This window comes from Triticum dicoccoides, chromosome 5A (genome assembly GCF_002162155.2).
Source record: "Triticum dicoccoides isolate Atlit2015 ecotype Zavitan chromosome 5A, WEW_v2.0, whole genome shotgun sequence".
Taxonomy (NCBI): Eukaryota; Viridiplantae; Streptophyta; class Magnoliopsida; order Poales; family Poaceae; genus Triticum; species Triticum dicoccoides.
The window spans coordinates 565,614,247-565,629,977 of NC_041388.1; the positions used below are offsets into that span (position 1 = coordinate 565,614,247).

General features: G+C 47.3%; 2 protein-coding genes across 4 annotated transcripts; one reads left to right on the forward strand and one right to left on the reverse strand.

The window, feature by feature from the left end:
• Nucleotides 1-4,386: 4,386 nt before the first annotated feature.
• Nucleotides 4,387-6,765, forward strand: LOC119302860 (phytoene synthase 2, chloroplastic-like). The gene is made up of 4 exons (XM_037579901.1): nucleotides 4,387-5,167; nucleotides 5,288-5,699; nucleotides 5,785-5,977; nucleotides 6,090-6,765. Exons 1-4 carry the CDS (start codon nucleotides 4,702-4,704, stop codon nucleotides 6,258-6,260), a joined length of 1,242 nt encoding a protein of 413 aa, XP_037435798.1. The 5' UTR covers nucleotides 4,387-4,701; the 3' UTR covers nucleotides 6,261-6,765.
• Nucleotides 6,766-9,917: 3,152 nt separating this feature from the next.
• Nucleotides 9,918-15,175, reverse strand: LOC119302861 (protein ELC-like). Of its 3 annotated transcripts, XR_005147771.1 has the most exons (3): nucleotides 13,833-15,175; nucleotides 11,997-12,083; nucleotides 9,918-10,749 (listed from the first exon to the last, which is right to left on the reverse strand). XR_005147771.1 is itself a non-coding variant. In XM_037579903.1 (2 exons), the coding sequence occupies exon 1, from the start codon at nucleotides 15,064-15,066 to the stop codon at nucleotides 13,849-13,851; it is 1,218 nt and encodes a 405-aa protein (XP_037435800.1). In that variant the 5' UTR covers nucleotides 15,067-15,175; the 3' UTR covers nucleotides 9,918-10,749; nucleotides 13,833-13,848. The 3 variants fall into 3 exon arrangements, 2 of the variants coding, with proteins under 2 accessions (XP_037435800.1, XP_037435799.1); XM_037579903.1 differs by lacking the exon at nucleotides 11,997-12,083; XM_037579902.1 differs by lacking the exons at nucleotides 9,918-10,749; nucleotides 11,997-12,083 and adding an exon at nucleotides 12,146-12,163.
• Between the last annotated feature and the right edge of the window lie 556 nt (nucleotides 15,176-15,731).

Sequence of the window (15,731 nt, forward strand, 5' to 3'; positions counted from 1 at the left end):
ATGATGACAAATGAAAGTATACAAACTGCATGTATTTTTCGCAAAATATACAACTACATATACAGCTACTAAGAATATTCAAAACTATAAATCTTGACACTTCCACTTGTCAACATTATGTGTCCATGTTGATTGCTTAAATGCAAAGCATAGGGACAGTTGGCATAGTCATACATTCTACATGGGATATCAAATTTTAGATTCTTTCTGTATGAGTAAACAGTACAGAAAATAACGTCCTTTCCTAAAAGAAAAAATAATAAAATCGTAAGATTTGGTAGGCACAAATCAGCAAAGTCAACATATTCTGTACAATAATAAAAGAACCTTGGAATATACAGCTACAGTACAGAAAAATAGCTTCCTTTCATAAAAGAAAAATGGATAAAATCTTAACACCTGACAGGCACAAATCATCAAAGTCGACGTATGCTATACATTAATAAAAAAGTCTTCACATGTTATTTTCTTCAGAGAAACGAGCATATCTTGTACATACATTAATAAAATAATATATTCACATTTATTTTCTTTAGCCATGTGATCAACTGAAGGAACAAAGTTTCTCTCAGAGCATTATTTGTGTGAACCCAAAAGTAAGCATAATTAGCAATCTCACAGCCATCCATGAGAAATTTGTGGCACATAAAAAAATTGTGGGAGGGGGCAGGGGGTGCTCACCGTGGCCCTCCCAGCCGCAGGACACCACCACTTTGTCGATCTTTCTCCCACCTGCCTCACGAATCCACACCAACCAGCGGCAAGGTGTGCGTGCATGCTCATAATCCACACCAACCATCTCGAGTTTCTGCAATATTTTTCAAAATAATGAAACATAAAACTAAAGTTGCATAAGCTGGCGAATATATTAGACATACAAAATGTTGTAACAAATTGAATATAGTTTTGAGCCTCTTGTTTGGTTTCATATATACGCCGCATTCAACATGGATCAGTATATGAAATACCAATTAGCTTGGACTAATGAGTGGCTAGAGCATGTGTGAAATCTGAAATGAATCAAGAGCTATCTGAAAATTTAACAGGTAAGCATAATCAAAAAATACTTACATGAATCAAGTGATATCTTCCAGAAGGCCAAATAAGCATCTACATGCAAGTAGGATTCAGAAAGCCATAGAGGAGACATGGGGCAGGGAGAAAACAAGCACATGAGTACAGTACAGACTAATGCAGACAGGCAGAAAATCTACGCCTTCTGCTTGACTGGACCGTGTACCTCTGCTGCTTAGAAATTGGGTATATGTAGGGATGGCAATACAACCAGGAACTCAATTACTTGAACTGAAGATCAAATATCCACATTAGAATTCCAAACTGAATCTGCACACTATATACAAATAGTTACATGACTGGCGTGTAAATTAGTACTGTGAAGTAGGAGTTCAACCACGGTACCTTGTACAAAAAAATCATACATATGAAATGAAAGGGGAAGGGAAACGTGGATGCTTACCATACTGGTCACCGGCCAATGAACACAACGCGAAGACAACGACTGCAAAAATTGATAGAACCGGAGGGATAATCCTACTGCCTGGTTGTTGTTAAATTCAGAATGGGCGTTAGCGGCATCGTCATGAAGTGAAACGGAATCAGGTGTGTAGGGAAGCATTTCGTGATATACCTTAGCCTTGACCTTCTCCCTGCGGCCAGCTGTCAAATGCATCGATAGCCGGGACATCGAACTGGAATCAGGACGGGAGAGGTCTTCACCGCGCCGTTGTCGTCGCCTGCCCGTTACCTTCAAGGACGTCTTCATCAAGGGGCGTCCGCTGCTGCCGCCGCCTCAATAGGGTTGCGAGTGTAGTGCTGCCCCTTCGCATCTTCCTTGCACGTCGGCGGCATCTTGCCCAAGCTGGCAGCACATCAATGATTCACCCTCGATCATAAGAGAAAAGGGATCGGGAGGGATGGGGCTTGGGGATGAGTGGAAACGACGGCTGCAAGAGTAGCAGCGGCCCAGAGGAAGAGGAGATCGGGGGAGGCGGCGGCGGCGTACCTAGGGAAGAGGAGACCTGCATCGTCGTGCCTCCTCTCGTACTCTCTTTTTTTAGGCGTCCTTCTCTCGTAGTACTCTTTTTCTCCGCATCGTGTCGATTGGCTCAGTGTAGGTGTGTGTAAGGAGGTTGCTAGAGGCACAATTTATCCGGAGCGCCCAAAAAAGTGACCGGAGCAGCGGCCCAGGATGGTTAGCGATCGTTGTTAGCGAACATAACCGGATTAGGAGCGACTCACAGCTCATCCAACAGCCAAAAATGCTTCAAACTGATGATCAGACGGCCGGGAGCGCTGATGCCTTGAGAAGGCTGGAAAAGTGTTTAGTTTTAATGTATTTAAATTGGATCCTGGAGTTTCCACAAAACCGGGCAATGTCGCCTGTATGTGCATATATGGTGCCCACTCTACATGCCGATGAGCATCTTGTTAAGTTTATTCATCTCTCGACGGTTCAGTCAGTGGGCGCCCGAAAATTTGATGATCGGTGGTCACAGATTGTTGGCACCAGAAAAGTGGCACGTGGTCAAATAGGGGAATCCCACATGGCAGATTAGTGTCTCTGTTTCAGCTTGACTTTTTTGGTTCAATGGTTGGACGGCCGGGACCCACCTGGAGTGAAACAGGGTGGTGTCAAAACCTGATTGGTGGACTATAAATAGTATGATCCTTCCTTTTCTTTTGGGATGATATGGTCCGGATGAATGAATGAAATCCATCCCTTGTGCTGTGCCTACCCTAGTATACAGGCAAATCAGTAGAGAAAAGGACACTTTGTAGCTCAGGTAGTATAAAACAAATGCGCGAAGGATAATCAAGTTTTATTGTGGGAATGGACGGTAGGGAAGACGATGTATCACCACCGGTCAATGTCACGCTGGATTGGACCTACTCCCTCCGATCTATATTGATTGACGCTGCTTTAGTATAATTTTGGGTGTGGCTAGATCTCAGTCATCTGAGACTTGTAACCTATTTATGTAAGATCTTACAAATATAGCATTGACTGACACTTCGCTATGCCTCGGTCGACTGAAATTTAGCGATCATGTACAACTTTAGATGGATCGGAGGGAGTATTAATTGGTGCCGCATGGACCGTCAGATTTTGACATTGTTTCGCTGATTCGAGCTGTGAATGAATAGGCGAAGGCAGCTTGGGATTGTCGAGTGCCGACTTTGCGGGGGATGTAGACGCTTGGACGAAAAGACTGACTCCTAAAAGAAATGGAGAGAGAGTCTAGGACTCTCTTGCGTGCTGCTCGCTGCTTCTTTGTTGAGGTCTGATGACTGGACGTGGATGGCCACCGTTCATTTCATATTCGGGTGCAATCAACCTAGATGTATACGGAAAGTGCAGTTTAAAGCGTGCATGCGTGCATGTGAGCCGCGTGGCAGGATGGGCATGGCCCAACGCAGCACTGCCTACCTTCCGGTTGACCAGTGGAGAGACGAAGAAACGAAGAGACAAGCAGAAAAACTGGACCAATCAGCCACATTACACTCAAGTGCACAGCGTAAATTGAGCAACAGCCAGGACCAACTCAGCAGCACCAGGTATTTTGGCGCACTCAAGAAAGAAAGAAAGACCATCGGGTGTCAGCCATTCGGTCGGCGTACTGTACTGGTCCGGTGGCCATCGTTGTCGCGCTCCTGCCTGCCTGCCTGCCGACGAGTGCTTGCTGACCGAGGAGGCAGGGCAGGGAAGTGAAGGCCGTCGCCGTCCATCACCTCGCTGCTCCGCCGTCCAAGTGCAGAGCAGGCGGCTCTTCACCCGCCGGATGCCGTGCGCCCGGCGCAACACGGTCCTGCGCGTCGACGCATGCGTGCACGCGGCGCGGTGACCGCGCCCGCCGCCACGACGGAACGAGCGCGTCCGTCTGGGCCAGCACGCACCCGGCCGGCGTCCGAGATCGCTACAGCAGAAAAAGAAAGAAAGGCGACAAGAAGCCACGAGAGCGGACAGGATATGCTCAATCATGCATGGTGGACACACCCCGCCCCACCAGGTGCTCCTTGTCTCCGCCCCAGCGCCCACGTGTCTGTCGGCATGTGGCGTCCGCGCTGGACGTGGGACGGCGGGGCGACGGGGGCAGATGCATGCATCCATACATGATCCACGTCCGCGGCTCTGGCCCTGGTCGGTGCCGCTGGTGGTCACCCTCGAATCGGTCGACCGGAGATCGGTTCGGTGCTGGTCAATGGGCTGGCCGGTGTGATAGTAGTGATATCATGGTGGTTGCTCCACTAACCGTTGTTAACTGACACTCACATGCGTATGGCATGCGTGTCGTGTGTGGATCCGTGGCCGATTATTCTACTCTACTGGTCGGTAATTTCAGAGCAGACATTCCATCCATCGTGTCGGTCGGTCCATCTCTGCCTGCCGACGAGCTTGGGCTTGCTTGATTGTTGGCCTGCGTGCGGCCAGTGGCGCCGCGTCCAATCCAACACAGCGGCAGCGCGTGTGCTGTCCCTTCTCGTCTCCGTTTAGTCTGTCCGCGCGCGCACTCCGAGTGCCGGAGGAAAAGTGGTGGGAACCCGTATGCTGGTCCGGCCGACACGTGCCCACTCGCCCACACGGCTCAACGTTACAAAAGGGAGGGAGTGGCAAACGACCGGAACGCGCGCACACAACACGGTCACTAGCATCGATCGCCCTGCCTTTTCACTTTTTCAGCCATGCTCTCCACGGCCCGCGCGGTGACCTCGCCCGCCGCGTGCGCTGCCCAGCACCAGCAGCATGGCGGGAGCCGGTTCGTCGTGTTCCTGGCCGGCGATGACGGGAGGGGAGCTGCCGGTTCCAGCAGCGTGCGTGCGCCGAGGCCGCGCTCTGTGGCAGCGCGTGCCGCCGGCTCGTCCAACCACGCTGTCTGCCTCGAGGCGGCCGCGCCGTGGAGCATGGACTGTGTCGCGGCGCCGGCGACCGTGTCGTACGAGGAGAGCGTGCGCCAGGTCGTGCTCAAGCAGGCGGCGCTCGCGGCCTCGACCACGCCGAGGAAGGCGCAGCACGCCGGCCGTGACGCCGGCGTGCTGGACGCGGCCTTCGACCGCTGCGGCGCGGTGTGCAAGGAGTACGCCAAGACGTTCTACCTGGCCACGCAGCTGATGACGCCGGAACGGAGGCGGGCGATCTGGGCGATATACGGTAAGCACCCGTCGATCGCGACATGCTGCCACTAGCTTCCACGTTGGTGGACGCAACGCAAGTACCCAACAGCAGGAGGTCATTGATGTGGTTAACTTCTTGGATGTGTCGCGCATGCAGTGTGGTGCCGGAGGACGGACGAGCTGGTGGACGGCCCGAACGCGGCGCACACGTCGGCGCTGGCGCTGGACCGCTGGGAGTCGCGCCTCGACGGCGTCTTCGCCGGCCGGCCCTACGACATGCTCGACGCGGCGCTGGCCGACGCCGTGGCCGCCTTCCCGGCGGTCGACGAGCGGCCGTTCCGGGACATGGTCCAGGGGATGCGCATGGACCTCGCCAAGTCCCGCTACGCCACCTTCGACGAGCTCTACCTCTACTGCTACCGCGTGGCCGGCACCGTGGGGCTCATGACCGTCCCCGTCATGGGTGTCTCCCCGGGCTCCCCGGCGGACGTGGAGACGGTGTACGCCGGCGCGCTCGCCCTCGGCGTCGCCAACCAGCTCACCAACATCCTCAGGGACGTCGGCGAGGAGTAAGTGTCTGTATAGTATGTTGCTTCTGAATTCACGCGCTCTTGCCGATGACTGCTCATCTCTGACACCGCCATTGTTGCACAGTGCGAGGAGGGGAAGGATCTACCTGCCGCAGGACGAGCTAGCCATGGCCGGCATCTCCGAGGCGGACATCTTCGCCGGCCGTGTCACCGACGAGTGGAGGAGCTTCATGAAGGGACAGATCGCGAGGGCCAGGGCCTACTTCAAACAAGCCGAGCAAGGCGCCGCCGAGCTCAACCAGGAGAGCCGATGGCCGGTACGCGCGCGACAAAAGTTCCATCAAAAAATTCAAAAATTCTCAGCCAAAAATGTCAAATTCAGTAGTCTAAGTAAGTTTCAGATTAACATGTAATACGATTTGCATGCAGGTGTGGGCATCTCTGCTTCTGTACCGGCAGATCCTGGACGAGATCGAGGCCAACGGCTACGACAACTTCAGCAAGCGGGCCTATGTTCCCAAGGCCAAGAAGCTGGCGGCGCTGCCCAAAGCTTACCTCAGGTCCCTCATGCCTCCTCCTTCTTCGCAGAGGCGCCGTTGATCAGTTAGCTCTGATCCTCTAGTGTACTACTCCCTCCGTTCCCAAATATAAGTTTTTCTAGAGATTCTAACAAGTGACTACATACATAGAAAAATGAGTGAATCTACACTCTAAAATATGTCTATATACATCCGTATGTTGTTGTCCATTTGAAATGTCTAAAAAGACTTATATTTAGGAATGGAGGGAGTAGTACCGTATATAGCAGTGATGTACAGTACAGATTTAAGCTAGGCCTTGTGAGTATGTTTTCTTTTTGCAATGTACAAAGTGTTGAAGAAAAATTATGTGCTTGTTAGAAAATGATCTTGGTGAAAACAGAGATGTATTCATTGTAGATGGTCATCTTGGTGAGCTGGGTGGGGTATCTATCTGCAGGGAGGCCTACATCATGCAATCACTAATTATTTAGTCCACGGTACTGAAAATGGCAAGTGATTGGTCCATTTGATTGTATATGAAATGTTGTTCTTGTCAGCATAGTTGTTGAGCATGAGCTCACCAAGAAAGATTTCCATCCCTCGAGTCAACATGCCAGTTTATAGAAATATAACGAGTACAGATGGCATCGTTTGGTACTTACTGCAAGAATCATATTCATACCAGCATGAGCTCACCAAGATCTTAAGCAGTACTTCCCGAACCATCAAGTGTTAAATAGGAAACTGTATTTTGGTCGTGTGGTTGCAACTAAGAGGAGGAAAACAAAGATACCCTCAACGACACCTTGTCTAGACTTATTTTTCGAGAGCCTCGGCGCACAAAGAACGAGCTCCATTCACTAGAGGTAGGTCTTTGAAGTGACCGCTGAATCTTAACCTAGAAGCTTCTGAAATTACTACAACAGTGTAGGGGTCCTCACAACTGAGGATCACGATTTGGTTCGATGAAATCTTGGATCAAGGCCTCCTCTTACTTTCCCCACATAGAGTTTTTAACTTATTGTATTAAGCTTTTCTTAGGTCACTAATGTTGTTTAGCTTAAATCCAAAATTAATTATGAGAAAATGACAGATTGGATCGCAACCTAATTAGACTCACATGTCATGGCAGCCGTAGAAATTCGCATTTACCTAAGATTACCACTCCTTATTGGTTTGAGAATATACCGGTGGCAAACTAATGGGGCATGTTGTAATTTTTGGCCTACCTGCCAGCAAATATATGCATAAGAATTGCGCGAAGGATAGATCAACTCAAGTGTTGAGAAGTCCGTGCTTGAAATATAATTTCATTCATTGGGGTTCAACATAAGACAGAGCGCATCAACATGAACTTCCTCTAAATAATTTTGAGATCAGAATTAAAGTATTTTATTCTCCATCCTTCCCTACCACAACCAGTAGAAAGCAAAAAGAATAAAAGAAAAATAGAGTGAAGAAAAAAAATTAAAAGCCAAGATCAGGATGACTTTCTTTTCTCAGTAGTAACGATGCGACGGCAACAAACGCTGGGGCGGCGGGGACGATAGCTCCTCTGAGACACATGGTCGCATCGTCGACATCTAACAACTTATGAACGAGAAATATCATAAAATTGTCAGCGAGTAACGTTATGTTGTTTTTTTCTGGAGAACACAACAACGAGTAAAGTTATGTTATTTTTGATGAATTGGATTATTGCAAAGGTTCTCACTTATTTATACTAAACTTTTTTATTTTATCACAACTGTTCATGTCAATAAGTTAATGATGAACTTATTTTTTGATACACATTTTGTTATAATATGTCAAATATCTATTTTCCAAGTATAGGTAATAATATTCTTGATGTAATCACATTTTCATAATATATATTTCTTATACAATTATTAAATATTGCATTTCCTTATGATAAAGTGAAGTTAGAAAACATATAAATAACTAGGCAAGTGATTTCTCGAGTGAGTCTGGCCACTCTAGATCAACCCACTGGACACTTCCACAGTTTCTGCCTTACTCCAAAAATGGACAAACAATGCTTTTAAATTATGTCTAGCGTCGTATGAAAACAAAATTATAACTTCACAGGATAATTTTGTTTCCACGGGACGTTGTTGCTAATTCAAGGATAATTTTGTTTCCATGTTTTAAAGCCTACCGTCCTTTTTTTTTTTTGACAACTCTAAAGCCTACCATCCTTGTAACTCCAACTTCTTTTATTTCTCTCATCTCAAGAAAAGAAAACTCATCTCATCTCAATGGGTTGGTTGTTGGTTCAGGGCAATTGAGCTCATGCCGGTCATGTGTCTCTTCTCAGCCAACTTGCTTTCTAATGCTCACACTGTGTTCTGTGATCGGTCAAGATAATAATAGATAAAAAATATTTTCAGGTTCAGATTAACATCTAGCCGGTCAACTACCTTTTTTCAGGGAAAAAAAGAAAGAGATACTGTGTTGGTTGACAGACACAGCTATCAATCCAAAACCATACGACAGGTCATGGAACCTGTCTAGAACTGGACATTATCTACTTGGTTGACCAAAAGGAAAATACTTCAGCTCCTGCTGCTGCCAAATGAGGTTGGAGCGTTCCAGACCCAACCATGCGGCACTCAGCAACATAATCTACTTCAACAAATTCAGAGTCCGCAATTCAAGAAACGTAAAACCATATTAGCCAGGTGGATGATGCCGCCCAGGCAAGCGGATGTGTGCATTGTGTCTTTTAAATGGGAAGTACACAAGTTCGTTTCCTAAGATGAATATGAGTTCAAAGAAAGGCAAGATGTCGGCTTATGTTGAATTACTTCAGTCCAACCTCTTTTGAGCTCGTTTAGTGAAATGCATCTCTGAAATACCTTGGGGGAATGGGATTCATGGACATGCGCGTATTTAACCAAGCCATGCTTGCAAAACAGTATTGGCAACTGTTATTGGAGCCCCTCTCTCTATGTCACCATGTAATGAAAGGGAGATGTTTCCGTGATGAAGACTTTTGGAACTCAAAAACTACCAAGAGCAGCATCCTACACTTGGTGAAACACCTTGTATGGGAGGGAACTTCTGCAAAAAGGATTACTATGGAGAGTAGGAGACAGCAAGCAAATTTCTATACCAGGGATAATTGGGCGCCAGATACCATACCAGATACAGTGCACACTTAGTCCCGGTGCAAGATAACCAAACAGTGATCTCCTCTAATTCCTAGTAATGGTTCCTCATGGAAAGAATAAACCATTACAAAACTTTTTGCTCAAGACATTGCAGAGAGAAAACTTAAAATCCCTCTAAGCTCTGAAGGGTGCAGCGACTTCGCCTCCTGGCCATACCCAAGACAGGAATTTATACAATAATGTCAGGCTATAATCTTGCAACAACGCATCTGTTCTGGATTAATCAAAGCGCAGCAGGCAGAGGATCTTCTTCGGAACAGGGTGTCATGGAGAAATTGTGGAGAAACCTATGAAGAATTCAATGTCCAAAAAGAATGAAGATTGTGCTTTGGAGAATAGCACAGAGCTGCCTTCATACGGGTGACCAGCTGCACAAGCGATCAATCCCAACAAGGTATGACTGCATATTTTGTAACAAGATTGAGACAGTAACACTGTTTTCTTCTTTGCCATTATGTCAAAGAAATCTGGGCGGATCTAAAGAGATCATCTGATATATATATATATATATATATATATATATATATATATCAATAAATCTAAAAAGCTTTGTCCATATGCAACAATGGCTATCAAACTGGATTTCTAATGCCTCATGCTGTTGCAATTTGGCACATTTGGGAGAATCGGAACAGTATGAGAAATGGTAGGAAAATGCCTCACCCTTCACCCAAGTCTGGATTTTCGCCCAGACCGGCATGGGCATTGGTGTTGTCATCCGCAGCCGTCTGGATCTGGTGTTAGCTGCAAGCAGAAGATTCGATCATGTAGATAATCCAGAGTTGGGTGAAGCTATTGCAGTGCACCATGCTCTAGCCTTTGCTGAAGAAACTGGCTTCCAACAGATTATTGTTGCTTCCGATTGTGCTAGTTTGATGAGTAAGGTGAAGAGTGGGGAGGACAGATCTCACATAGTTGCCCAAGGTCTTTGATATTGAGAGTAGGGCTCCAAAATTCATATCCTGTAGCTGTACTCATGTTAGTTGTTCTTGTAATGAGGCAGCTCATGTTCTAGCAAAGTCAACTGACCATGATGAAGGGCCCTGCTGGTTTAATGTGTCTCCTGGTATTATCAGGGCCATGTTTGTACTGAACAATCCTCAAATGATTGAATGAAGCTGCCTATTATCAAGATTTAGGCAGAAACTATACCAAGGAATACATTTTTCTGGTAAAACATCTGGAACAGCAAAGGTCCAAGCCTGGCTGAGTGGGACTTGTTGTAAACCCCAGTGAACGCACCAATAGTACCACTGTTCATACAAGTAAAAACGTCTTGAACACTGTTCTTCGGTTTCACCACACCTGCATCTTGAACACCGTGAACTCAGGGCTGAACTCCCAAAATAGGTTCCGTGAATCTTGTCCAGGGTCTCGTCACTTTATCAACGTGATCTGCAGAGCCACAAGAGTACTTGATGATCTGATAAGATCTTCATGAGTTTCTAAAGCTACATATTCAAATGACATATCATGACATCCATGACATCAAGACCATGGTCACCATATAATTGTTCCATGCACCCAGTGTTCAAAGCTGACAAAGGCACAAAGACTTTAACGCGTTCTTCTCAACCATAGGAGAACACTCAAAAGCCGTACAACAAAATAATTACCAGACACACCCAATGCATGCTGGTTTGATTGAATTGTCTTGCTTTTTTCTATCAGCTCCTCAACACGCTGACATCATGTCCAACTCAAAACTGAAAAGTGCATTTCACAAGGTCTTTTTAGATATTCAATCATGTGGAATCTTGTGATGTGCACTGTGCTTGCACTCTGTGTCCGGGAGTGGTACATCAGCATGCATCCATGACCCCATGCCATGACAATATGACATATAAATTAGCAATGTGGGTCTTATTTACCACTCCCTCCGACGGAGGAAGTAGTATTTCTTAAGTCTTGTAAGAATAGTTGATGTTTTAACCAAGCTTGGAAATAATAATATTAAATCTTGTTTTCAAATATCTTAATGGCAGAGTTCAACTTGTGACTACACTGAAATTCAGTGACCTGGGCGCGAAGTCTATCAAGCCTTCAGCTAATTAGGTGTTGTAGGGAGCTTCAAAGTTCAGGTTAAGGTTGGTCAGAGAGTTGCAATGCAGCAGGAAGCAATTCTGCCATCTACCCTATAAACACCAATATTCTACTGACAACTTAAGATGGCTTAAATCTGACAACTCAATTCTGACTGCAAGAATAGTAAATGCACATTTGTTTGATATATTGCACAAAAACTTCAAAATCAATCAGATCTGGAAACAATTGGAGATGTCACATGCTACAGTCCTAAAGTGCAGCATACCATCATACTGATTTACGATTATGCACATCATTGCTTATCCCTGCATGCAGTTTTGATCTACACAACCAATTCTACACTGATATCCAAGTGGGTTGTTCCGTTCTGTTCGTCCAAGTCCTAACACCTTTAGCAAAAGAAAGAACACGCTCTGTACCATCTAACCTAAGACAAAAAGGTCAAGAATCTTCCAATAAATTTCTAAAAGGTAGTTATACCTAATTCTCTCTGAACTAAAAGTCAATAACAAAAAACATGAGTATAGAAATTCAGAAAGATGCACTGCACATATGCGAAGATGACTAAAGGAATAAAAAGAAGGAATAATGTTCACCTGTATATCCAGAACACTGTGGGGGCAAGATCACTCATATGAGATGGCACAGATGATTTTTTATCAAAGGAAAGCATCCTGGATCGCCTGGACAAGACAGTCTGAATTATATCAGGAACGGTTGATGCCACAGCAGTTGGGGGTATTGATGAACACGCCACCGAGCCCTATGTTGACCGTGCAGTTCATGTTGCTATGTGATCAAATCCAATTTTTCAATTGCTTCTAAGAAAACTCTTGTAGAAAATGAGTGGAAAGAACAGGCGCATGAACAAAGTGAAAAGAACACGATGCTTCGATGTATATTAAAATTTCAGTAATACAGGAGTGTACACCTGCTGCAGTACTCTTGTGTTGCAAAGAACATCAGGGTTACGTCCACCACTGTGGTACTCTTTAATAATATGAATCTCCTGGGCATAAAATCCACACAGCAGGGCAGGCAGTAAATAAATCAACATCTGGAAGGTAAGCACTCCTCTTCTTTCTCCGATTTTTGGGGTGGTGAGAGATTCTCATGGTGATGACAACTAATTCCGTTGCCAATGCAACTCAGAGTGCAAGGTCAGTGGTACGTAAACTCATAGATTCTTGAATCTGGTGTTGGGTTGATATGGGTGTGGACAGCAAGAGTTCACACAGGTATGCGGCGTGCCGCCACGCTAACTCGGCTAATAGTTATATTCTAAGATTCTTCAGTTCTGAAGCCACTGTTTGGTCTATCTATATTCGTTGCTTCCTCCGTGTAGGATAGTCAGATTGATAGGACAACTTATGCACATGCTTTGTACATTAGTGCAGCTCAAGAAATTGGAACCCCTGTAATGTTGGCATCACATCTATGGAGATACAGATCTCTTTGTTATAATTTGATTTCAATGTTGGATGGCTGTTTATTTAGTCCTCATAGCATGGGATTTTGTAACCAAGGCTAATTTTGGGGTGGTACGGAATAGGCTTTTAAATAGCTTTTCCACATAACACCCCAAAAGGTTACCCTACTGTTTATAGTAAAAAAAGAACACCCCAAAAGGCTTCTAAAGAGCTTTTGAATACGCTCAGTACCATACATAATCTACTTTAGCAAATTCAGAGTCTGCAATTCAAGAAACATTGTTTCAAAAAAACCATATTCGCAAGACTTAAAAATAAACTGAAAATAAACCCAAGTCTAGAAAAATTGCAATGAAACAGTCAGCTTCAGATCACACACAGCCTCGAGACACCAACATCAAACCAAAGCATCCACCAAACTTTGGTGGCAGCAGAACAGAGACAAAAAATGGTTATGCTTTTACAAAATATGTGCAAGCCGGATATCACAGCTAGGAGACTATTCCAGTTCCAAGTATCAGGAGTGGAATAAGTTCACAGCAGTGCCATGACAGAAGGAAAAAAACATCTAAATATCTAACATTCCAAAGTATTGAAGAGTCCATGTACTTCTCATATCTGAATTTCAATCTCCGGACTGCAATTAGGATAGTACAACTGTACCTAGTACAGCAACACACCCAGGCTCTGATTTTTATTTTGCCTATCTAAACAAACAAACAAACATGGAAGCTTCATTCATACTATATAGACTTACCAAGACAGAGACATCAATGAAATGAGTGTAGATTTCAAAACTGAGATATGTACTGCGAGTTCAACAACCCTACACAAACATCACCATGAACTTACAACACCCCAACTAATAAAGTTATTATTGTGACACATCCATCTGTTTATATTCAGTAAGCACACACATCGACGACAATGGGAACCAACCTCACACTGAGCCACTCTCTTACAATGGATGGAATTGATCGATCATAAAGCATGTATACTGACCTATCCATCATCTTGGCTAGGAGGCGTACTGTGGTGCCCGTGCTGCCATCCTAGCAACCTGTGCCTGCTGCTGCGCATTGTTAACCTTGGTGCAGAGGACACGCTGGAAGAACTGCTCCCGTGCAAGTGCGCGCACGCTCCTGAGGTAGCCGTCGAACGGCACCGATCCTTCCTGCACAGCCTTGTCAAGCGCATAGATGGTGTCCTCGAGCGCCAAATCAGTAGCTGTGCACTCAAGCATCTGCCTGGACAGCACATCGGCCGGCTGGATAGCCCCCTCCGCCTCGGCGGTGTCATCAGCAGCCCCCTTGCGGTTCTCGGCAACCCAGGCCTCAATGACGTCAGTGGCCATCACCACGTCCTGAAGCCGGCGCTCGAGCGTCTCCTTCTCCTCCGTGATCCTGCGCACCCCGTCGTTCACCGCCTCCCCCCGGCCACGCAGCTCGGCCTGCACGGCGAAGAGGGAGTCGACCTCAGCCTCACGGGCGGTGCGCAGGGCAGCAGCATCAGCATAGGCAGTGTCGACGAGCTTGGAGATGGCGTTGCGCTTGAAGACCTCGGCTGGGTCCTCTGTGGGCGGCTGGCGCGCGGCGAGCTGGGGCGATGCCGGGAACCTGTATGGGCGAGGGGCAGGAGCATAGACGGCCTCGGGGCGCATGGCGGGGGAGGCGGCGGCGGGAGGAGGAGGAGGATGAGCGGGAGGAGGAGTGGGAGACGGGGCTGCGACGGATCTGGTGAAGAGCGGCGGGTCGAGGCCGAAGAGGTGGGAGAGGGATCTGACGAGGTCGAGGAGGTTGGAGGAGGGGAAGACCCAGGAGCGGAGGTAGGGCGCGTTGGCGACGAGGCCGGAGCGGTCGACGAGCGGGTGGTGGGGCTTGATGAGCATGTCGCGGGTGGGGGAGAGGAAGACGAGGGGCGGGGAGCGCGGGTAGGTCTCGGGCAGCCAGATGACGGCGGGCAGGTTGTAGGTGGCCCCGGCGTGGTGGATGGGGACGGTGCCGTCGGCCTGGAGCAGGTGCGCGGCGCGGCCGTCGTTGTGGGTGAAGAGGGCCGCCTTGGGGTGGAGCGAGGGGAAGGCGTCGGCGAGGGCCACGAGGTGGTTGCGGATGAGCCACTTGACGTCCTCCGCGTAGGGGAGCGCCGACGGCCCGCGCTGGGAGAGGGCGGTGTTGAGGAACTGGTGCGCGTACTGCGCTCCGCTCGCCGCCGGCGGCGGGGACGGGGACGGCGCCATGGGATCGGGTCGGCGGCGGCTAGGGTTTGGTCCTCCTGCCTTCTCTGTGGATATTTGGGGAGAGGGGAAGGAGGAAGAAGAGTGCACGATAGGAAGGGGAAGGAGGGTTCGCTTCCTTTTCCTTTGCAATGAAGGAATTGACTCTGCATCCGAATTGTTTTGTTTTCTTAAAAAAAACTCTGACAAACCAATTTGACGAATAGAATTAGCACCTGCTAGTGGCTGGGGCGCGGCCCTGCAAGTGGGAATGGGCCGGGTCGGCCCGCTGGGTCATTGACCCGACCCAAAAAGTCGAGGCCAATGGGCCAAGTGGGTCGGCCTTCAAATGATATTCGGGTCAATGGAGCCGGCACTGTGCGACCCGATGGGTCAGATGGGTCGACCAAGTCGAATTGATATACTCTATTTTTTTTATACACTATATAATAGCTGCTGGCTGCCCGTGTACACAAATTAGATCATGTACACAAAAACATCTATGATATGCGAAGCTGACCAAAGTATAGTGGATCCGTTCGGTTGGAGACGTTCATGTGTAAGAAGCAGGCAGATATACAGGTTGATTGATTATTACGTGAACTGGTACATATTCCCTCCGTTCGGAATTACTTATCGTAGAAATGGATATATCTAGATGTATTTTAGTTCTAGATACATCCATATCC